General features: G+C 48.8%; 1 protein-coding gene across 1 annotated transcript in view; it reads right to left on the minus strand.

The window, feature by feature from the left end:
• Nucleotides 1-22482, minus strand: part of LOC8033094 (early endosome antigen 1) — a 44856-nt gene extending 22374 nt beyond the window's left edge. Inside the window, exons 1-9 of the mRNA XM_029993649.4 lie at nt 22226-22482; nt 20775-21068; nt 11593-11805; nt 10860-10938; nt 10162-10325; nt 7302-7477; nt 5062-5179; nt 1472-1806; nt 80-230 (exon numbers count right to left, since the gene is read on the minus strand). Coding sequence (XP_029849509.3) covers nt 80-230; nt 1472-1806; nt 5062-5179; nt 7302-7477; nt 10162-10325; nt 10860-10938; nt 11593-11805; nt 20775-21050 — 1512 coding nt within the window. The 5' untranslated portion in view covers nt 21051-21068; nt 22226-22482. The remainder of the gene's footprint in view (nt 1-79; nt 231-1471; nt 1807-5061; nt 5180-7301; nt 7478-10161; nt 10326-10859; nt 10939-11592; nt 11806-20774; nt 21069-22225) is intronic.
• Nucleotides 22483-24426: the final 1944 nt, after the last annotated feature.

Consider the following 24426-nt stretch of genomic DNA (forward strand, 5'->3'; position numbering starts at 1 on the left):
TAAAATTAAGAAAAGAAAAAAACAATGGCATTTTGTTTTATGGAGGAATTGTAACCAACAGTGCAAACAAGGCACCCACCTCGACCTGCCTGGCGTGTGCCTCCCTGAGCTCGAGTAGGCGTGCCTCCAGTGCCTGCACCTGTGCCTGGCTCATGGAGAGCTGCTGCCCGAGATGGCCGCACCCCGCATGGTCCCGGCACACGCTTCCCAGTCGCTGCTCCAGGGACTCTCTGCACATGCACCATCGTCGTCATCACCATACAGAGAAAAAAAAGAAAATGGAAGGATTTAAAAGGCAACAGGCAAGCCGGAGCCAGTCCTGGCCCCGAGAAACTCGTGATTTAGGCCTGCGCCGTGGCCCTTTCAGGTCATAAAAATACTATACAACTTAAAAATGTTCATAACATATTTTTTGGAGCATAGAAAGCTTTAAAAAAAATAACTACTCCCTAAAACTTGTCCAATTGTGCGTTTGCACATACCCCACAGTAGAGAATATCAGCACAACCGTTTTGTGGCCGTACATAAGATCATGCGACACTGACAACACGTAATGTAACGTAACATGACGTAAATTTAATGTGACGTGACATCACATACGGTAACGTAACATGACATCGCATAATGCCACATGTGGTTACATCACGCAACGTTAAATCATGACATAACACGACTTGACACCGTAATGTCACGTGACGTCCATCGACAAACAATAAGCTCTTCACTCCTTGAAACTGGAGCCCCCTGTTGCATCTGCGTTCGTCTTAGTAGCGACAAATGCGCCAATGCACCAAGCGCACACCGCATACGGCCCTTGGAAGCAAAAGGTGACCACAGCACTTGCTTATGGAACATGTATCATGCGCTTGCACAACGGCGATTGTTAGTACTTGTAAGAAACGCAAAGCGTGAATTTTGCTTAGCGGTTTTACCCAAAATGACTGTTTAGTGTCTTCTAAACAAATTTAGACAATTGCCCGTCTAGAACGAGTTGGCTACAGCGTTCATACATTGTGTTCGATCGCCTGACCAGACCACTTCCGCCCTCGCTCCAGAGTAGAGGGATGCCCGTGCTTACTGCCAACGTTACACAATCAAAAGCCGGTGACAGGCTTCCTAGAACTCCTGGCGCCTTTTTGCAGTGCGTCCGCTCGGTGGCGCTTGCTACACTATCGTGACACTCTATCGACACAAGCGACGGAACAGGTGGGGCGTTGGATGCACCTTGCCTGCAATGCAAGCTGATTCTATTGTGCTTTTGATGATAAACAAAGCTTGAGCAGAAGTTTGCGCTAAACAGCGTCATTTGAAAACGGTTCTCCTCTACTGCTCGTGGAGGTGTTCCCACAGGTGGCACTAGGAACATTATCTGCCCGAACCCACTCGCAGGCAGGAAACGAAGGAGAACCCTTTTCGAATGACAATCTTCTGTTCTATACAGCTTGTTGAAGGGTTGAAAAATGCTGCTCACCGGTGCGCTCTGCTGCTGGCCAGCTGGTCTAGGGCACGTGCCTGCACCCTGGCCTGGAGGCGCACCAGGCGTGCGGCCAGGGCCGCCAGGGCAGGCAAGAGCCGGTCAGGGGCCCTGGCCTCCACTGTGCGGAAAGGGGGCACCGTGCCCACGGGCTTGCCCTCCCCCCTCGCCTCTCCCACTGGGGGGCCCGGCTGCTGGGCGCTAAGCACAGCGCGCACCAGGGATCCCTTGAACGGCAGAGGGGGAGGACTGTCGTCGGGGACGGGGTCCTCTTTTGGGACTTCCTCCCGCGGCGCACTCTGCTTGGGGACCTCCTCCAGGTCTTCAAGCATCTGGGCGGGGATAGAGAAGTTTCAGATTGCCATCATCCTTAAAGGTGTACCTTGGTGTTTTCTTCCAAGTCCCGGACTTACCTCAAAATATGCTACACATACCAACAAACATAGCTGAAATAGTAACCCAAATATTGGGTTAAAATAATTTTGTTTTCGCAAAGTTATTAAATTGAGAATTTTTCAAAGTGAAAGTTTTTAAAAGCAACAATGAAAAAGTGACATCAGCAGAAGAAAGGGGTTCACTCCTTGGACTGTAGACTGCATTCTCAACTGATTAAAAGCAGTTTCGTGGTGTCAAATGAATACTTTGGAAGCACGCGCACCCGCACAGCAGCACGAAACAAATGCTCGGCATAGCCCATTTTTAGACTGCTCGGCGAGCCTGCAAGCCTGCCTTCCCCTGACGTCGCAGCACTGAAAAGCATGGGTATATTTGAATGGTGATCTTGGCATCATTCTCTCTTGCCAATTTTACAGTAACTATTCTGAATTTCACAATACTAAATGGCTGACCGGAAAGGGTAAAGTCTAGAGATTCTGAAAATATAGTTAGTTGGGGTAGCTCAAAACAATGCCGTCAATATTCCTAAAAAAAAACTTTTTTTTCGTATAAAATTAATTTTTTGACACTCCAAAAAAACAGTTTAAAAAAACGTTCAGCTTTTCCACTCTCGTGAAGAAGGAGGATCAACGAAGCTGTACTCGATACACTGTCGCTATGCACGCGCGCCCGTTTCCCGTTTCTTTTCGTGCGACAGGTCGCCGATCGTGGATATGTCTCCGGCAAACCAGAGTCCCATGACGCGCACGCAGTGCACGTGACGCCAAATGGGTAATCCACGAACTCCCTCCGAATCCTCGCCGCCACGTCCGGGAACTTTACAGCCCGCATAGAGTGCAGTCGTCGCCAAGCCTCGCGCTTGCGCTTGGCCTCCGTGGCACGATCGTCGTCCGTGGCGTTGGCCTGCCGGCGCCGTTTACATCGCTGGTTCTGTTTTCGGCGGAGGCTTTCTAGGCGAGCGATGTGCTCTTCTATGGCAACGGAATCCGAAGCGCTTCACGCAGTGGAAGTAGAGGCGACAGCAGCTTTGCAGCGGTTGCCATTCGCGCTGCTGCGTACGTCGCCGCTCCCCAGTCTTCTTTCCCCGAAAGGGCTCGCGGCCGACCCATCCTAAGTCCAAACCGAAACTGATAAGAGCGTAGGAAACAGCGCGCAAGACAGACGAGGACAAAGAAACACACGAGACAAGTGCTGCGCTCGTTACGTGTGCTTCTTCTTTGTCGTCGTCTGTTTTTCGTGCCGTTTCCTACGATGAATTCCCACCAACGTGCCCAACTATCCATTCCTCTACGATAGCTGAAAAAGTTGCCGCCATCTATGAGCGACGGCGGCAAGTGGACTGGTTGTGTGCTTGCCACTGTCGCTTATAGATGGCGGTAGCTGTCCAGGTAGGTTTGTGTCGACCTACCGGACACGATCCTGGGGAACGTAGCCCTTAACACCACCACTGTAAAGAACTTTTTTTTTTTTTTCAGTTTTTTTTAAAGGGGTTGTGAACACAACCCCTTTAAATATCTTAACTTTCTTATATTTGTTAAAGCACACAGATGTTGGTTCCCAAGTGTTATGGCGAAAAACCGCGTTGGAAATTAATGCTTTTTGGCCTGTCTGAAACAACCGTGCGACACTCTTTGGCAGCATGAGCAAGAAAACGTCACGCTATGTAAAAATTGATTCAACCTTGTTCAGTCTCCTAATACCAAATTTAGAATGATCGCCACATGAATTCTGCCAAGGACCTGATGTACGCTACTGTTAAAACAGTCAGTCCATCTAGAGGATTTATTTGCATTTGGTGGTCCCTTACATTCTTTTTCAACAGGTGCATTTAAAAGCGCAACAATGTCTGGATCTTCTGTCGTTCAATAACCGTGCAAACCACGCTGCTGGTCGTTCTGTGGCTTGCATTAATTGTGAAAGCTGGTTGTGGGGTGCGAGTGTGCATCAAGACTAGAATAAGACATTTAGTAAAGCAAAAAAATAAAAAGAGACTCCCCAGGGGATTCGGACACAGAACTTCGTGAAGCATGCAGCGGGAAGGGACGCACCAAATATCTTGGTAACCAACATATCTGGTTTGACAGTTTCATGGACATGTATATTTTTGCAGATGAACTCCTAGGATGTGTTTTTTCTTTAAACCTTCTTTTACCACCATCTTCTTCAGCAGAAACCAGACATGACACTCCCCAAGTACACAAAGGCAACTCATTTAGCTTGCATTTACAGCCCCTTCACCATTTTTATGAGAGCAGAACAGCATTTTTGCGGTTGAAGCGAAGACACATTCGTTGCATTCGCGGCCTGTCATTCCAAGGTCATTTCAAGACGTGGCTCAGCCTATCATGGTTGCAAACAGATCCTTTAAACTCTCCTCTATAGCACGACATACAACAATGCAAGCAACATCTGGTGTCGGTGTACAGCTCGAAACATAAAAGCCGACCTCTACACAATAGGCGACACGAAGCTCAGAGAGGTCGGCCATCTTACAATTATTTGAGCAAAATATTAGACGTCTTATGTCGCCTGTCGACTTGAATGCGTGACGTCATCATGGCGCCGCAGTTGAAGTCATACCTGATGCTCCGACTTCGCTTATCAAGTCCGGTGTACATCACCATCTTGCAGAGATAACAAATATTTCTTTTGTACTAATAGTGACATATTTCAAGGACTGAAGAAAAGGCTCCCCGGGAAATCGAAGTTACCCATCTGTTTTACGTTAGCAGATTAATCCCGACGAGCAAATAAACGTATGCGGGTTATTTAATGAAGAGCCAGGATTCGAAATAAGCATATATAGATAAGAATTTTCTAAAACATTTCATTTAAGCAAGACTGCACAAAATATTTTGATGTCTTGTGCAAAAAAAAATTATGATGGAGGAATGTTCATTAGTTCAACTGATGCACAGGTCACGCATTATTTTTAAACTTTTTTTTTTTTTTTCAAATTCAATAGAGTGGCTTTTTTAAGAACAAAGTGATTTCGCAGCTTCAACACTCTTTCAGAACATATTTTGACACAGTTTTAGGTTCAAACCTAACTAGTAGATACACACATAAAAATGAAATTGCATTTTGAACTACATTCGAGCGCAGATTGATTGGATCTGTAGCTGTATTACTTTCTAAGGCAAACTTTTACGGCGCTGCTACCCGAATCTGAGGGCCAAGCGTCCACGTGCCTGAGGCTCCATCTGCAGGTGCGACGTCCCGAAGAGTGCCAGTGCCTGCTGCAGGCTGTGCAGGGAATGGGACAGCGTTGACAGCGCCGCCTGGGGACCTTCCTCTGGCTGGCCCAAGCTGCGGAGAACATGGGAGAATCTCGTGCAGGCAGAAACTCTCAGTGCATGCACACACACTGTTACTATGGTGCCTGGAACGCGCCTCCAACTGTTGTGTGTACCGCGTCCAAAAAGCGGACCCTCAACTTCTGCCCGATGATGTCGTAAAAGTGTCATGCCGTTGCTGGCCGCGATCCTGGCGGCGTCACAGCAGCAGTGGTGAATGTGGCAGGTGCCCATTCTGCTGTAGGTTGCTCTCCAGCTCGACAGTCCACGGAAGCTTCAACAGCTGGGAGTTGTGACAGGGCGACGACGGCAACTCGCATTTGTTCGTGCCTTTTGTTGGCACTTCTACGGCCAGCCGCCCGTCCAGCAGCACAACACACTGGCTTTTGTGACGACGTTATTAGCTGCCATTTTGGGACCACTTTCAATGTGCAGGCAGAATAGGAGATCAAACACACCAGTTGGAAATGTGTTTCCAGGCACCGTACTGCTACTGCCCAGCTTTCTAGGGGGCTACAGATGGGACAGCTTAAGATATGCAGCACATGGCTCATCTCGACGGTTCATTCCTCGGCGCTCTTACCAGCTGATGCCGCAGTCTTATTGGTGTAAAATGAGCGGGTCTCGCCATCCTCTGCATTTTTTGAGTGGTCTGTTATGATGGAGGCGATTACTCACACATGTTTTATGAGGCATTTTCTAGCTGAAGATGAAAGCGGCTCAATGATGAATCAAACATGCATCCAACCACCATGAGGCAAAAGAAAATTGGAACTCCACAGCCTATATATAATATTAATAGAGAGATGTGGAAGTCTTCTGAGCTTCTTAAATTCAAAGGTCTCCATGTTCAATTCCAACTTTACATCAAAAGGTGGTTTAGAAAAATACTGAATAATTTTCGAGCGATTTTCTCGATGCACTACCATTTTAGTTTTGTCGAGTGTACTTCCTTCACAACCTGCTGGCATCATGTAGAAGCCACCTCTCCCCAAGACAAAAACAAGGGTGTAGTTTTTTTGCAGCAGATTCGAGCACAAAGCTGAAAAATAACCTCTTCTTGATAGAGCACCCCACCTAGTTCACAAGCGCAAGAAATGCTGACTTCTCAGTGCAAGAATTCAAATTTTAAAGCGGCATCTGTTTTACGAGTTGTTTTCTAGGAGAAAAGTTTCAGGAACGAGAGTCGTGGATGAGTGTCAGGAACAAGAGTTATAAAAGACAGACACGAATGAGTGCCAGGAATGAGCGACACGTTGAGAGCAACACGTGACTTTAAAGGGGCGGTGCAACGATTTTATGATTAAAAGAATTTGCATCTCGTCATTTTTACGTTGTTTATCGTGTCCCGGAGGATAAAGAAAACACCTCCTTCATTGAAAATGTTGTGATTCCGCTGCATAATTGCAAAGCAAAAGTCTAGCTTTTTCCCCCACCTGCAGCCCTAAGTGGCAGCCGAAGGAACTACGGCGAAAAGATTACATGACCTCGCTTGGCTCTAAGCTGCAGCATAACGCCCGCTAATGTCAGCAGAGAGAGGGAGAGGAAGCGTCCTCCGAGATAGCACACGGGAACCTACACAGCACTCCGAATGACGTCACTAGGAGGGGGACCAGGTGTGACCCTGAAGGCTGGGAGTGAGTTGAGGGGTGCCCGAAATGCCAAGATTTATCTTTTTTTTACGCAACAACTAGGACACGCAGGCGAAATCGGGTTTTAGTTCAGAAGTGTCAGAGGGCAACTTCCAGAAATCTTTGACCGAAGCCCGGAAATTGTTGCACCCCCCCTTTAAGGTTATTTATACAGCTTACAAAAACCGACTTAAACTCAACATAAGAAAGACACCCCAGCAGGGCTCAAACCTCGGTCGGCGCAATGGCAGTTGGGATACCGTAACCACTCGAGCTGCGTAGCACAGCTGCTCCGAAAGAATTGGGCTCCTGGCCAAATGTGCCAATCAGAGAGGTGTGATGTTATACCATGCGACCGCTCGCCATTGTGGGCTGTTGGCAATCCTCGAGCATAACGGAAAGGTTACCAACAAGGTGTACTAACACTACAAAAACAAGTATTGCAAGAAACGAGGACGAGCAAAAAAAACACGCGCAGGACAGATGCCACCCAACGGACATCACCTCTTGGCGGGTGTGCGTGCGGCAGGGCGTTCGCAACAGAGTGCCTCCCTCAGGTTCTGGTCGAGGGCCTCCCTGAGCCGCTGCGCCTGGGCCTGGGCCTCCAGCTGTGCCTCCACCAGGGTTGCCCGCTCCGCCTGCAGGAATTCCTGGCCTTCCTGGGCCTCCCGCAGCTGCGCCTGTGAACCGCAGCAGACAACCTTGTCGGTCGCAGAAAGAGCCCAAAGTCTGCCTCGTCTGCAACATCGTCGAAGCAACTCGCACGAGTGCTTGGATTTGTCTAATGTCTCGTTCGCATGAAAGTCATTATGCTCAAGTTAAGCCAAACTATCTTTATTCCTAAAGCAGTCATTTTCTTCTTAAAGGGCATCTCCGCCGTAATTTTGATGGTCACCGATTTCTATAAAAGTTTCACTATGTATTTGGATCCCCTTCCTGAGCATGTGTACAAAATATCTCGGAAAATTATTTTTTTTAGGAGAAAATGAATTTTGAAATTTACATGTACACACCCAAATCACTTGCTGCAGCCCTACTGGAAACACTGAGCAAGAGCGGCCCACAGAGGCTGCCATGATGGCGCTGACATTGCCGTGACGTCACATGTTGGTCAGGGGGCTTGCTTTGCAGCTAGTTGGTGCTAGCGACTGTCTGCTTTTTGCTTATGTTATCAGTTTATACAGTTATGTAAGAGCGCGTAATGGCGACTGGAGGAAATTGGGTGTTGTGTGTGGAAGCGTCGCTTGAAAACACGGACTACTAAAACCGTCTATTGTCAGACCCCAAGATATAACAAAAAGTGCCTCCAATTAAAAGGCATAACGTCGATCAGTTTTTATTGGCGTGCTAGCAACAAAAGCGGCATCTGGGTCCACATGGCGGCGGATCACGAATGCAGCCGCCGCTGGCGGTTTTCTCGGAGGCGATGCCGGCGGATCGTATGAGAACGGGTTATCGTCATCGTCCTCAACATCTAGCAGCATATCCTCATCGTTGCTCGATTCAGACGAGCCTGATGAGTCCATTTTTATCCGCGGCACGAACACAAAACAGTCACCTGCTGCCAGGCTGGCCAGGCTCAAACTGCACAATTGCAAGTGTTTATACCATATGTGACGTTACGTCAAAATGGCGGACCAGTCGAGTGGCAAGTTAGTTTCGGTATCGGTTTCAGCATATTTTAACGATTATAAATTATGTAAACAGTTTTTTCATGATTTAACCGCTGCTATAGGCTAAATTTTTAGTACACTTTCCGAAAATATGTTTTGATAAAAACGCTCAAATTGACGGCGGAGCTGCCCTTTAAGTGCCCCATTGTCATAACATAAACTGCACTTTTTATTCAGCAACAGGTTATTTTTTTTTTTTTCTTTTATGCCCGACTACGAAGCTTGAAGCTACTTCCACATGTGTGGCTTTGTCTACCGTCTCGTTTGTGTGACAATATGTGCGGAAGAGACGCTATACCAAGCCCCTTGCTTGAGCCATGGGCTTCGAGGGTGTCGTATGCCAAGCCCTCTTCACAGCACTATTCTTCCAAATTCCAAAGAAAATAGACTGCAGTGCACACATGGAGTGCAGTTAAACGAGCTGACAGCCCGACACATCCACGACACACACAGCGTCGGCTATCGTTTGCAGAATCTTGCGCTACAATCAAGATGTTTCATAATTATGAAGCCTTGAATGAACAGTCCATGTTCGCATAGACTGTTCGTCCATCCATCAGTCAAATAAATTGAATGCAGCCGAATATGTTGTGTGACGCAGCAATGAGAGCAACTTTAAGATCTTTTTCGTATCAGCAGTACATCTTTGCTATATCAATATCTAAAATGCCAGTACCAGCTTGGTACAAGCAGCTACATCTATCAGCAGGGGTTTCCCCAGGAATTGAAATTAGGGGGGGGGGGGGGGGGGGGGTGTCAAATTATTAAGGGGAGGGGAGGGGGTACAGGGAAGGGGGGGGGGGGGGCATTGAGAATAGAGAATTTGTTGCGAATTAAGGGGGTGCCTTTAGAAAAAGTGAAAGCCGTTTACAACTCCCTGTAACACCGAATTAGAGCGCAGCTCTTGAGGAGGAGGAGGGTAGGGTACTGGGGAGGTGGAGTGACCTGGGGAGGTCACGTGACCTTGGGGGGTCACGTGACGATGCCGATGATGTCATCAGTGACGATGACGATGCGGACTCCGATGATGTCATCAGCGATGATGACGATGCGGATGTCGGTGACGTCATCAGTGACGTCACTGATGAAGTCATCCGTGATGATGACGATGACGATGCGGAAGCCGGTGACGTCATCAGTGACGATGACGATGCGGATGCCGGTGAGGCCATCAGTGACGTCACTGATGACGTCATCAGTGATGATGACGATGACGATGCGGATGCCGGTGACGTCATCAGTGACAATGACATCATCGGGGTGGTCACGTGACCTCGGGGTGTGTCACGTGACTTTGGAGAGGAGGGTCACGTGACCTGGGGGGGTCACGTGACCTCGGGGGGTCACGTGACCTCGGGGGGTCACGTGACCTCGCAGTTACGCCGACGGCGACGCCGCTCAAGCCGGAAACGGGCCCCTAAGAGCTGCGCTCTAAAACAAGGGGGGGGGGGGTGTGTACACTCCTCCCAGGTGTGTAGAGAAATCAGTATATCAGTCTTTACTGCAAAGATATCTTTTACTTTGCCCAAAACGACCTCCTTTTCTTGGAGCTGCCGTCACCACCCTCCGCAGTGAGCTGAGCAGTGTGTGCTCTGACATGTCAAGACAGGCTTTCCCTCCCTCCCTCCCTCCCTCCCTCCTCCTCCTATTCCCTCCACCCCTCCCCCCCCCCCACCTTAGTGTGGCGGTACCTGCAGGTCGCACATCCTGGCTCTGATGGCCTGCTGGGAGGCCCGCTGCTCCTCCATCTCCAGCTGGTAGTCATGGAGGGCATCCCTGCAGCTGGCCACCTCCTGTTCACGCTGGCGCAGCGCTTCCCGGAGGCTGTCCACCCGACCACGCAGCGAGCTCAGCTCTGTGACAGGTGCGAGACTACCCGGTCAGCCGCGGAAAGAGCCACTACGGTCACCGACAAAATGAGAAGGGCAGGGAATGTCTTCCGAACGACCGGCCTCCGGATCACAATTCACGCCTTCTGCCGTGTCTTGGTCATACACAAGCACTCGAAGTGCACGATATACCAAAGCATCGCCAAAGGTAGAATGCTTGCGTTGGAGGTGAGACAACTGAAGTTCCTCCTTGCCGTTCTCACCTTGTCAGTGACGGCATTCACTCAAGCTCTCAAATGTTGTGATCTCGAGGAACACTCGTCTACCTCGAGTGGCACCGGAGCCCAGTCGCTATGGCCGATGACAGCATAAAAACAACAGATGTTCTGCCTCCGGTGCGAGCTTTCTGCTTTTAATAATGCCCCGTTGCACGTGCAGCCAGAGTCCAGCGGAAGGCAACAAGCGGGTGCTGGAGGCGGAGCTTCTGCCGAATTATTAACCCGTCGCCAGCCATAGAGGTCGTAATAAATGGACGAAGCAAAAAAGAAAAAGGCACCCACCGGCCTGCGTGGAGTCCAGCTGGTCGAGGAGAGAAAGGACCAGTGCCGCGGGGTCCTGGCTCGGCTCTGCCCCAAGCACCTGAAATACGTTCCGACTTTTGGGCCTGGGCGCCAATAACACTCCGGCTGAAGAATGCGATCTGCGCCGAGGTTCCAAGCGAGTCGACATCAGATGCCCGCCATTCAGGAGAAGTTCACTTTTTTTTCTTCATAAAAACATTACATCTCTTTTGCCGTTTGCCAAGCTCCCGTTGCAAGTTCCGTGTATAGGACGATGAGAGAAAAATTGGACATGTGGGCTCTCATTGTAAAACTTTTGACGCATTGGCCGGCAGACGCAATGCATTTAGTCCTAGGACAATGAGCGTCACTACCATTACTGAATTTTGCTCGTAGCACTATCAGGAAGCCAACTTCGTTCCCAGGTGGCACCCTCTCCAAGCTTCACCAAAAGTCCCCGATGAAAGTCAAGCTCATGTTTATTACGAGTACCATCAACCGTTGTCGCGCGGATGTGCGGAACTCGTGCCTTGAGGGAGTGCTGCACAACAATTTGCTTCCAAGGGTCACTTGTTTTCGTGCTGTGGTGCCAGTTACTTTTGAAGACTGCACAGGGCACAGGTCTCGTGCATTGGTGCATTCGATGCTACTCGTAAGACAAATGACAACAGAATGAGGGGCTTTAACATCGCCGCAGCTTGGCCGGCACAAATGAGCAGGTCGGGCTGCTCACCAGGTCCCAGTAGGCCCTCTGCGCTGACCGCAGCTGCCCCTGCAGCTGTAAGTCGTCCCTGGCATGCAGAGCAGCAGGGGGAAGCTCTCCGTCGGGGGAGTCGTCTTCGGGGATCGGCGCCAGGTCCCCGGGTCCCCCTCCGCTCGTTGGAGCCCCCAGGGAACCCTTGCCCCCCTGGCTGAGCAGACGCGCTCGAAGCTGGCTGTACTTCACCTGCGGGTGGCAAGAGCACATACCCGGGAGAGACGGTCATTCTGCGACGTAACCAAAGGTCGAATGCCTTGGAGACTCTTTGTCGGAGAAATTGTCCTACTGCTGGGAATTACAGTGGGTTCCGAACGAACATGGCCTTTTATTCGTTTTTTACATGTACTACAGTAGAACCTCGTTAATTCAACCCCCGCTCATTCGGAAATTCGGATAATTTGAACTGCCGATCTGGTCCCGTCAAACGTGTGTATTAGTCAATGGCACCAAACGCTGATTAATTTGGAGGGAATGCGCCGCGCTAAGCATAATTTTGGATGAATTCGGCAGGTGGCGCTAGCTACCGTCCGTTCCAAAGGCTATGACCGCCATCCATCCGAGGTGCACACATGGTTTTTTCGGTTTCCCATGGTTCTTCGCTCTTCCGGTTCTCCGCGTTTCGCTTCGCAACAGTTTTGTTCTGGATCGCCGTGCGTCGGCGCGCTACTCTCAGAAGCATGGCTGCAACGGAAAAAGAGTCGCACAAGTGACTGACGACCGGAGCAGCAAAATTGCGGCACGCGGTGCTATTGTTCCCGAGCGTGCCGATAGCGAGAGTGACAGTCACGTTTCATGCCTCAACGCGGGGTGGCCGGCAGAAAATAGCCCATCCTATAGCCCGCATTTTAACAGCTATCTACCCCCCCGTTGAAACATGGAACGTGACTGGCACTCTCGCTATCAGCGCGCTCGGGAAAAATAGCGCCGGGTGTCGCTATTTTGCCGCTCCGATCCTCGGTCAGTTGTGCTACTCGTTTTCCGTTGCAGCTGTACCAGGAAAAGAATTTAGCGACGAAAGTGGAAATACTGAGGGCCTTGAAGGTCGGCGTCTCTCGACAACAAGTGATGGAAAGTTACAACGTCAAGAGAAGCACTTTGGCCACGTACGTGAAAATTGAGGCCGAGATCCGACAGGCTTTTGAGAGCGAGAAGTTCAACGCGAAAAGAAAGCGGCTGTGGTAGGTGGTGCACCCGAAACTAGAAGAGGCCTTGCTGTGGTAAATCGTCAGCGCACGGGATGCGTAGCTTTGAAGTGCGGTGGAGCACCTGACCGTGCTAAGGAAACTTGTCGTCCCCGCCCAAATGTCGAACAGAAAGCAGGCGGCAATAACAAATTTCTTCTCAAATTAAAGGTATGTCACAGAGAAATGTTCTCGCGTAGTTTTCTTTGTCCTTTCGATATTTGGATTTTCTGATAATTCAAACTTTTTTGCCGGTCCCATGAGATCCAAATTAACGAGGTTTTACTGTATCTTTATCAATCAAGTCAATAGCCTCTAACATTGAGGAGGACCCATGCCCTTGTCACAGTTGATGGCAGATGAGAATGCAGACAACTGAGTTAGCAAGGCTTATGCCTGTGATGCCAGCTCCCGAAAAGCATGGCGAGCAGATAACAGCGTCGTTTGCTTTCAAATAAGGGCACTGTCTGCTCACCGTGCCCGTTGACAGATGGTCACAAGTGCAACTCTTGCTAACTCGGTTGTCTGTATTGATGTCCCCCGTGGCCAGGGTGTCAGTCTCGTTTTTTTGCACAAAGACCGCTACACTTTCAAATTTCCCCCGATAAAGTCCACCACCAAGATATACCTTTGATAAAAGTTTGAGATTGCTACGTGCAGATGCCAATTTTTACGAACCCTTCTAGAGCGTGCTCCGGGATGATAACATCCTAAAAAATTTATTATTAACTCATCGTGGCATATTTAACATTTTCCCATCCCTCTAGGCGCCCGACACCCAAGGTCTGTGTGAACTGCCCCTGTATCTGCGCTTCTGTACTCTGTGCTTGATTAAACATAGAAGGACTCATCAGGTCTGCTCAATTTGGTATAAAAAGGGTAACAAGCGGCAGTAAGAACCTTACTGGTTACCGACAAACAAGCAAGACCATTGGTACTATGGTTATGCAGCACATGCAAATTTGCACAATGCCTTAAATTTTTTTTTTTTTAGAAATCGTATATGGATGATTTAATTGGAATTTCTCAGCCTGGAGTGAGGCCAACCAACAATGAAACACTTTGCTCCTTACAGCAGCAGTGCCTTATTTTAAGCAGCCACGATGTGGCGCGCAAGGTATATGTGATGTGCAACACCAAACTTCCTTCAAATGTGTCAGTCAAGGGGGTGTTCAGCACCATGGTTGACGAAGTCACCAGCAAAAGAAGAAAGATATGTGATGAGATCATTAAAAAGCACCCAAACTCAAAAATTAAAAAAAAAAAAAAAGAAAGATTTAGAAAACATTTTTTTCTTTTGCACCTTGTCAGAACACAGGACCCCCCCCATCTGTCTTTTGGTGCTGCATCTTGTGCAGATGTGGCACTATTGGTGGTGCCGTTTCTTTTTCTCTTTACCTGTTCCGTTATTTCCAAGGCTTAGTGCCCCTTTGTCCCCGACCTCCTGCAAGCATGACTGGGCAGATTATCTGTCACCCCAAGATAATCCCTTCCTCATTTCTTTCACTAAAAGGACACTGACACCCCCCCAAAATTTTTTTTCATTTTTTTTTTCCAGGCGCTTTATTATGGTGTCGGAGGACTACCTAATTAATATTTTGCAACAGAGAAGCATATATTTTTAATAAAGCCAAAAGACGCAACTGCTCGAAACCAAAACCGTAACCAGCGCACGAAAGTCGGAGAAGTGGAGAGGAGAGGGTGAGCGGCGGAAGTCACGTGGCTACACCTGACCGTGGGCTTTTTTTCTTTCCCCCTCTGCGTAGCAGACGACATGAATGGCAGCGTAGCGGGAACAGTTTGCCGTGCGATTATTTTCCAGTTATGTTTGTTCCACTCGCTGTTCTTTACTTCAAGATGAGTTGTTTTGTACGTTGAGGAGTTGGAGATGAGTAGTGAGTGCCTGTGATGAATTTCCGTGATCGGCTCCGAAAAGAATACACTTAAGATGTTGCGTGAAGAGCTGGCTCATGTGTCCTGCGTCTGAAAAAAAGTGGCATTGTGCGACAGAGTTTCCGAAAGATCAACGGGATCGGGACCAATGGCTGGCTGCAATTTCCGCAGAACATTTACGGGCACCTCGGAAAGCGGACGCTACCTGATTTATATGCTCCTTGCATTTTGTGGAAGTGACTAACTACATTAAGTTCGCAGGTGCCAAAAAGGAAATCCCATACCATTTAGTTCAGCAACATTTCGTCCACAACATTTGTTTGTTATTTTTTTGTTTGTTTCTTCAGTGAGAACTAAAAAAAAAGAAATGAAAACATCGCAAAATGTCTGAAAAAGAGAAAAAAAAAGAAAAAAAGTATGGCTTCACTGGGGATCGAACCCGGCCCTGCCGCTTGTAAATCGGAAGTCTTTCCACTGAGCTACTGGGGAACTCTCTTCCCAGAAATAATACAGCCAGTAAACTGCAAGTTGGAAAGTCTGCTGCCGATTTTCCTCCAGCAAAAGCACTCCCGGGTCGAAGTCACAGCACCATGCATTGGCGACATTCGCACCTAGTAAAGAAATCGTACGAAATATTCAACTTGAAGTATACACTTCGTACGGTGCTTGACGTTTACGCGAGCAATGTCTTCAGCCACGACAAGGGAGCGACGGCTCGGCGACGACTTTGTGAAACTCGGCTTGGTGGTCGGGCGTGTCGTCCGGGATAAATACCAATTCCTTTGATCAGTCCCAAATTTCTCTTTTAAAGGCAGACAGAATTCGCCGGTAGCGCGAACTACAGTTCTGAAGTAGAGGTCCCACGCCCGCCGTCCCCGCGAGTCCCACGATAGGCGAAACGACGCACGCCCAGAATGCTTCCGGTTCTCTGTGCAACTTTTTTTTTTTCAATCAACGTATTTGCAGCTTTTTAGAAGCCATAAAAATTGTTTTCATATTTTTTTATATTTTTAATATTGAGTGTGTGCCTTCAGTGACCAACGACTTTGATTAAATTTGGTGGTTGCGTCGAAACCTTAGAAAACGGCCCGTGAGCGAGACTCGAACCGGCCAGTTCTTGATCGCCGGTTTTCGGGCAGAAAGAAACCGAATTTCGAGCCGTAAATTGTGTTCTGGGTAGTTGGGCTCTCATATGTCATGTACAACTAAAAACCTCGGCGAGCATAAATACCCTGTCAGTGTCCCTTTAAAAGGACACTGAAATTTAAAAAAGCAATGTTTTGTAGAGGGCCTAACTGGGACAGATAATTTGTTTAAAAACTTTACCGCAAAGAAAAACAACTTTTTTAACAATATTTAAGTTGCTGGACGCATTTTAGGTGGAAGGCCACAGCCCGCTAAGCCCCGTCCTATGCATACGTCTCTCATGGCTGTAGAGATGACTGACATATGAAATTATGGTTGTAAATTTGTATCTCCATGCTGTAGTAGTATTTTGACCTACAATTGTTTTTGTTTGGCAAACAAACAACCTAGATAGAGTCATTATTTATTTTCAATAGTATCCTGAGATTGCCTTTCCCACTTTGGTTTGAAACAATAACAAACATGGGTCCCGGCATTTCGTTTAGCTCGTCTATTTTTATCAGTGCGAGTCGTTTGGCTTTCGCCTAGGTGTTTAAGATCTCCTCAACTAACACAGTTTGCAGCAAACAACTGTCGCAAGTATGCGCTTTTGAAAGCGCTGAGCAGGTGCTTGTTTTCGTAGCGGGACTGTCCTAAGCCTACGTCAACTACTTTGCTTGATCTGAAATGATTGGTTCGTTTGCATCTCTTGATGCTGAATAAAGATGTTGGTTTTCATAACATCATGATTGCGACCAGGGTTTAAATTCTTACCTCTGTAAATTCTTACACAGGTAAGAATTTGCGAGTCATTTGACTGGAGGCAATCGAACGTTTGCCTCAAATTAAGTTTGTCCAGGTACGTTCCCATAATTTTGCTGCGAAACACAAATAGCCCTCAAGTTTTGCAGTGCACCTGGTCTGCCAAAGCGAATATTTCACATTGTGTTTTAATTGTGCATTACAACGCTCGCCCGCCTTGCTCGTGGACGTCATGCAAGAAAAAAGAACATAAAAGCTGAAAACACTGGATGGTTATAGTGCTGACTTTATTTAAATCCTTTCATTCGCTTTCTACTGCCTATCGACAAACCCTGATAGATGCTTGTATTGGACCGTGGCTCGTGCATGATGGAACGCTAGAACGCCGCTTTTATGGCCGCGTCTTACAGGCATAGCAGATGACAATAGACGGTGGTGGAACAGCAGGCAACGCCGGAGGCTGTCGTGCGTCTGCTCGTACGACTAACAGGCGGTGTCAGATGCCAGGTTAGACCAGTGTTGCGGAATGGGCACCCCCATTCCATTCCAATTCCATTCTGGGGATAATTCAATATCTTTCAACTCCTAGGAATGGGGACACTGGGTCCATTCCCACTCCTGGAATAGCTGAATCGTTCTATTCCGTTCCTGTCTAAATGTAAAAAAGGCACTTGACAGCTACATTGTGTTGCAGGGTTGGGCAGGGATACTCAAAAATGTATTTAGAAATACAAATACTGGGACAGATGAAAATAGTAGCTAAAATACTGATACTCAAATATATCTGTAAAAATGCATTGTGACAAGTATCGAAAATACATTTTAAAAAGAGGCTACAAGTCTATGGAAATACAAATACAGGAATACATTTTAGGGAGGGCAGAAATACAAATACTGATAATGCAATACATTTTTTCAAATTTCTTTGAGACGCCAACTGAGATGAAGCTTTAAGTATGAAGTGGAAGTTTTTTATCACAAAATTACTATCCTGCAGGCTTGGCACTTCGCCTTGAAGGTAGTGGTTCCGGACGAGAGGAGTCTCCAATGGGTTCAAAAAAACGTTCCATCAAGGATTGACCGCGGTCCCTTCACTGGCGTCCTGTCTGTCTGACGAGTGGTGTGAAAAGACTTCGACCTCTAAATACATCTCATCATAACATCACCACTCCCCTGTCCAATAACGGCGCCCCTGTCAACACTGATCCCACGACGTCACAATGGAATGAACTAGTATTCTTGTATATGTAGGTGTTGCCTTGGACATGAAACTTTGCCCACGCTGCTGTATGAAAGGACAATATGTACTTTCGTTGTAGGTGACGTCGTTGAAGAGCATGCATTTGGAATTTTCGAGAATAGTGGACCAGCTGAAGCATCCTGGCGCAAATGTCTGATCTTCTGTTACAGCTGAAAAATCTATGCGGTGGCATCCCTGTTGTGACGGTCCTTCCTGCCGACCCTCCGCCTCCAACGCATGAATGGTAGTCCTCAAGTTTCGCCTAGCATCATCCAAAGAGAGAACTGGTGGATCGCGACCTGAAATGGCCGGCACAGGTGCAAGCTCTCTGAGAAGCAGTGCGCTCGAGACGAGTCGCAGGTGCACAAAGTCTGGGTCAGCACAGCGAGGCCAAGTCTGGCCTCCTTCCTGGTTATCGGATCACCAGAGCAGCGGGTCACGTTCCCGTGGACTGATGAAATACCCTTGAGCAGTGCAATATTACAGGTGCAGACGCATTTGGATATGTGTTGAATTTCACTGCGTCAGTCATCCTACTATTTCATGTCAACCACCGCCAGACTTGTGTTGCAACAGACTGTGACTCAGATACTCAGCCACAGGCCAAGCAACACTTCCTTTGATTTTCGATTTCCTGTTTCTCAAGGCTCTGACTAACTAGGAGCAGGCATTGGATGCCAATAAACAATGATTCATGAAGTCCCTACTGAAGGACCTGTGGTAGAAGATGCTCCGACTCAACTCCTGGCATGCTACCTGTTTCCAGTCCAAACGACGCAACATTTCTCATTAGAAAAAAATAATATGGAAAATCGGAAGGAACCTTGCTCAGAACAGTAAAAATGCACCAACATCTCCTTAACCCTAATGCCCATAAAAAAAAAAAAAAAAAAAAAAAAAAAAAAAAAAAAAAAAGGCGTTTGGATTTGTATTTTGTTTTCCCGGGTTGGGGGGGGGAGGGGGGGGAGGTATTTCTCAAGAAATGTAACGAAATACATTTTATTCTGATTGTATCACGATAAAAAGAAATATTCCACATGTATTTGATACAGGAATAGAGATACAGGTGAAAAAATGTATTGCGATACAGAAATACAGATACGAAATGCATTGCTGAAATGCGATACTGCCCAACCCTGTTGTGCTGCCGGCATAAGCCGCTGAAAGCTGACATTATCAAATGCATAAACAATTGCAAAAAAATGCTAAATGCCTCAAAAAAGCACCGATTTCACTAAGCTCACGGTGCTGAATTATCTGGGGTGACACGTAGCGTCTGCAGCGGTCCATCGCAAGGTGAAACAAAGTATGCAGACTAAAGTCGAAGAAAATGAGCGGGAATCCGCTAGCTTGCTTGTAACCCTAACCTACCTGAATGTAAAGCATATAACACAGAAAACAAGCATCGGAACGAAGAGAGAGTAAAAGGCGAGCCTACACATAAAAATGCAGTATAAAAAAACAAGCGTCGGAGCAATGCGCAAGAGGAGAAGAGAGAAGTGAATCTCGCTTTGTTTTAATGCCAAAGCAAACCCAGATTTCGCATTTCAAAGGAGTGCGCACAAATAAACATGGACTGCAGCAGGGTTGGCCACCTGCTAAACGACGCTCCTCAAACTATAAGAAAACAATAACTGATCCTCTTTCGATAACGGGTGAGTCAACGAGTAATCAGAGCTCAGCGAGTTAGGAGCCGCCCCCGCTCCCACACCTGTCTTTGTGCGCGCATGTTTCCTCCATCCCGTTACATACATACATATATATATATATATAAAAAGCAAGACAAGAAGCAAAGAAGCACGATGAGGAGCCTTGCATGGCTGTTTCTTTCTTTGCCGCACCCTTCGTCTCTCTTGCTTAGTGCTTGGTTTCTTGTTTCGCTCTCGTGTAACACCAGTGAAGCCCGACGCAAGCGCATCCGTGAAAGGCACCACCCCCCCCGCCCCCCTTCCCTCCTCTGGTCTATGCTTTGACGCTTGTCTTTTATATTAATTTTATTTCTGACTCGCTGACTGGCTCGGTATAGCTGAAGGTAACCCCCCCCAACCCTTTCCCCCACCATCCCCCCCCAAAAAAAATATAATAATAATAAATAAATAAAAGAAAATATAAAGAACCGGGTCCATTTCATTCCGGGGAAAAGGAATCTAATTCCATTCTATTCCCCTCAACGTTGCCACCATTCCGTTCCCCATTCCAATCCGGGGTCGCAAAATGTGGAATGATTCCGGAATCATTCCAACTCTGGAGTGGCAACTCCGCAACACTGGGCTAGACGCACTGGACGTAGCGACAGGAAGACACTAGGCTTGCGAGCGTGTTTAGCCGAGTAGCCAAGCCAATCCAGTAGTAAAGGGTGGGGTCACTGATCTGAAGGTGGGGCTTAGAGACGACCATGACCCCCACCTAAATTGTTTATAAAAAAATATTCTGCAAAACCTTTTTTTTTTTTTTTTTTTTTTTAAGGAACATTAAAACAAAGGAAATGTGTCCCCCTTTAGGCCTTTTAAAAACATTTTCTTTTCTTAATTTAAGTGTCTTTTTAAGGGGTGGGGCCAAGCAGTCGGGGGGGGGGAAAGGGGGCAGACGATAAGAGAAAAGAATATGCCACTCACAAGAACACTATTTGCAAGCACCAGTGCATGTAAACAAAAGCTAAGGCTGGCTCGCATTACAAATGTAGAGTGTTCATTTTGAGCACTATATTGTTTGTTGCAGGCGAAAAAACGCAGAACAGGCTTCTCCCACGAAGATCTCCAATCGCCATGACGAGTAGTCTCCTCATTATCCCTCCAGCGTTCGTTCTGCCAAAGTGAAAAGAGTGGAGGGCTTTGTGGGAGGAGTTTGTTCCGCTTTTCTTGGTCTGCAGCAGACTACATAGTTAGCCCAAATGAAAGAATCGTCTCGCGGAACCCCTTTGGACGTTCGAAGGGGACGCCTGTCGGTGGCCCCACCTGCAGCCTGTCGTGCTCCTGGACCAGCCTCTTGAAGTGCTCCTTCCACGGCTGCTCTGTGGCCGGTGCTGCACCCCTGGGCCGGTGACCGGGGGCCTTGCGGGGAAGCATGCTGTGCAGAGAGGTGCTCATGCCCGGAGGGGGCGGGGCTCGTACCAAGCGCAGGCTGCCGTGCCTGCGCAAGGGACTGCCCCCTTCCTGCGGTTCCGCCCCCGGAGGGGGCAGGCGCAGACTCTTGGAGCGCACCAGGGTGCCGCGAGGTGCCGGATCGCCCATCGCACGGCCGAAGGACACCTGGGTTAGAGGTGATGCGGGAAACGCAAACCAGATGAAGCTCAAGGCAAACCAGATGAAGCTTGCGGTAAAGTGGGACGCTGAACTGGTCGCCACAAATTCTGCTTGGCGGCAGCCCGTTTTTCACTCATGAAATCGCAGTTTAATGGTGAGCTCTACCCAGGCATAGAAAGGATATTACTTAGATATATTTATGTTTCAGTAGACACTTCCTTTATTAAAGCTTGTTTTTGTTTTTTAGGAAAATATCTTAACTATGGGTGCCTCAAATGCCAGCATGAACCTTTTCGTTGTAAACCTCTTTTCAATTTATCCTTCTCGTGTCAAATTAAAATAGCTGAGCCTGTTAATGCAGCAGTTTTCCCCATATCTCTGGTGGTTGATGGTGGAAAAGGGTATTAAACGTGTAGATAGGGAGCCTACACCCGCCTTTCCAGCGACGCGGCATCGAAGCTCGAATTAACTCGAAATATTTAGGTGTGCACAACGGTGCACGACCATAGAGATTGGGAGGAAACGTCCAAACAAGAGAGTTGGTTCCCGAGAACGCGAATACGACCACCAGAAATATCCGCGTATGTTGTTACATAACAGGCAAGACGCTCGGTCGCAACGGGACTCGTTCAGCTTCAGTCTCTCCTTTTCTATAGACCGTCAAATACGGCCCTTCCTAAGTTGTCCATCGCTGCAGTTGCGGCGTCGGCGCAGAAAAGTAGCGCATATAAACCAGCTCGTTTCCGGCAAGCCGCCAGATGCGAGGACAATTACCGATCGTGTCATCCGTTCACGGCGACAACATCGTCGCGGACACCGACCGAGCCGCAAAGCGTCGGCACGCAAAATCACCAAGCACCTCTACAAAAACCCGGCGGCGTGCGAAATCGGGGATGGCCGCGAAGGGAGTGGGAAAAAGAAACCAGCAGACAAGGTGTAGCGCGTACGCGCACGGACAGGTAATTGGTCGCTCAGGCGATACGTGCGATAGGACCGTGTCAAATCCAATCCAATCCTGACTGCCTGACACCACGTTCGCAAGGGGGGCCCGGCGCCAAATCTTCTACGCTACGTTACTGGCAAGAAAGCTTGACACTGAGCACGAACTGAGAGTAGCGGGGGTGAAATGGAAAGGCTAGGCCTATACGCGGCCTCGAACTCACCGACGTCTTCTCTGCGGGGCTTGGCACTGGGAAGCGGCGCGAAGCGCGCACGGACGGCGCACGGACCCGCTAGAAGAGACTAGGGCGCAGCGACGTCATCGCGTCCAATGCACCACTGTGCCTGTTTTGCCGCGGGCGAAGAGCTCCTGCTGCGGCGGATCGAGATCACCGTCCAGTTTTACGAGTGGATCTTAACGCGAGGCGACCGAGAAACCGGGATTTCGGCAAGATTCGGTTCCCGATTTCATATTTGGAACGTTGCCAGATCACGCTCGCGTACGATTCGTTTTTCAACCATCTGTCAAACTTCGAAACTTCTTTAGGCGAAGGCTCAGCCGAGACGTTACAGTTGCAAAGATTATTATTTAAGATGTTTGTATATGTTTACTTAGTATACCAGGAAGTAAGAATAATTTCGGCTGTTATGGCGGCTTCAAAACGGCGCGCGTAGTTTCGGTTTCGGCTGTCCATGGTAAAGCCTGTAGAGTGCGCAATGGTAGTGGTTATCACTTCGCACTCATTTCTTTGTAAGGTGTATTCACACGAGGGAGAAATCCCGGGGATTCCTCCCCGGCACGCGCGCATCACGAGACGAAAACGCGAGGCTTTTGCACATCTCAAAGCCTGACGTTTTCGTCGAGGGATGCGCGTGCCGTGGAGAAATCCCCGGGATTTCTTTCTCGTGTGAATACCCTTTAAGGGGCATTCACACGAGGGAGAAAGACCCTCTTTGTCCGGTTACGTACGCATCTAAATCCTGCAGAAAATCTAGCACCGATTTCCCGTCAGAGTACCCCGAGTACGTCGGCGTAGGCACGTTCAACCGCGGGCGGGGTATCGGCAAAGGCGCGGCACTCGCGACGCTTGGGGCTGTCCCCATCTGCCGCGACATCCGCGTCCATCATCCGCGTCATCGCGCGCATCAGTTCACCGGCGTCTAGCACGCCTTCCGTCGCTGGTGATGCTGGGGGCGAAGTCCCAGTCTCCGGAGGCGCGCGTGAGCAGGAGTCTCCGCTAATCGGAGCAGCCTCCGCGCTATCTCACCCAGGCTCGTCCTCCAACGAACCGTCCTTACTCGCGCCGGTGGTCGACCTGGTGTCGACCATTGTCGCTTTCTACCAACTCGAACACAATTCGCCAAATTAGAGCAGGCTACCCTCCGAAATCCGCGAAACGCAAAGTGCGCGACCCCTCAGGGAGAAGTCAGAAAGCAACGGCCGACCGGTCGGGCTCCCACGTGGGCGCCAGATTATGTGGGTCGCTACCTAATGGACGCCCGATCGGGACGTGCCTCGCGCTGCCGATCGGGACGTGCCTCGTGCCAGTAAGCGTCTGCGCACGCGCACACCCTTTTCCCTTGACCTTGACCACCCTTTCGCCATTCTTGGGGGGCACTGTTTTCTTGCGACACTAATCTGTTTCCATGGAAGAAGGCGAGTCCGGTTGCCCTCCATTTGTAGTAGGCGGCGAAACCGTCATGAGGCGCTCCTTACTGGAAAAAGGTCTATTAAACTCACTCGTTGGTGGTCAGCGTCCTGTCCTCGTCCTCGTCGTCGTCGTCACGCACTGTCCGGTCCGCAGGTTCAGAAGGGACCCTCTTTGTCCCGCTTTCCCCACCAATCACGTGCCCACCACGACCCGTCCACGTGTACAGGCACGCCCTTGCCACGGTCCCCGCACGATCCCCGAGGGGGGATGACGAGCCGTATGGCGGCGCTCCCCCACCCAAGGATCCGGATGAGCAGGGAACGGGCGGTTCGGCCTTGGCAGGGCGCGGGAAGAACGGGCGAAGGGGCAGGGAGATGCGGGAAAGACGGGACTCCAGGGTGGCGCGGTCGGACGGATCCCCACACGTGTGAAAGGATGGTTGTAAATTTGTTTCCGTTTCCGGGTTTCGCGGCGTCGCCGTCGGCGATACCGCCCCGCCAAATTTAGCGGCAAAATTTCCCCGCTAAATTTAGCGGGAAAATGAAGTTCTTGAGGTCACGTGATGTTAATTTCCCCGCTAAATTTGGCAGTGAGATTTTCCTGCTAAGTGTAACGGGAAAATTCCTCCGCTAAATTTAGTGGGAGGAAAGGAGGGGGGGCATCCCCTCTCCTCCGTACCCACCTCCTCCTCCTCAAGAGCTGCTCTCTAATTTCGCATTACAGAGATTTGTAAACGTCTTTCATTTTTTTATGTTTAAGAAGCAAATAATCAA

Source organism: Ixodes scapularis, unplaced genomic scaffold, assembly GCF_016920785.2.
Source record: "Ixodes scapularis isolate PalLabHiFi unplaced genomic scaffold, ASM1692078v2 PGA_scaffold1__304_contigs__length_218370807, whole genome shotgun sequence".
In the NCBI taxonomy this organism is placed as follows: domain Eukaryota; kingdom Metazoa; phylum Arthropoda; class Arachnida; order Ixodida; family Ixodidae; genus Ixodes; species Ixodes scapularis.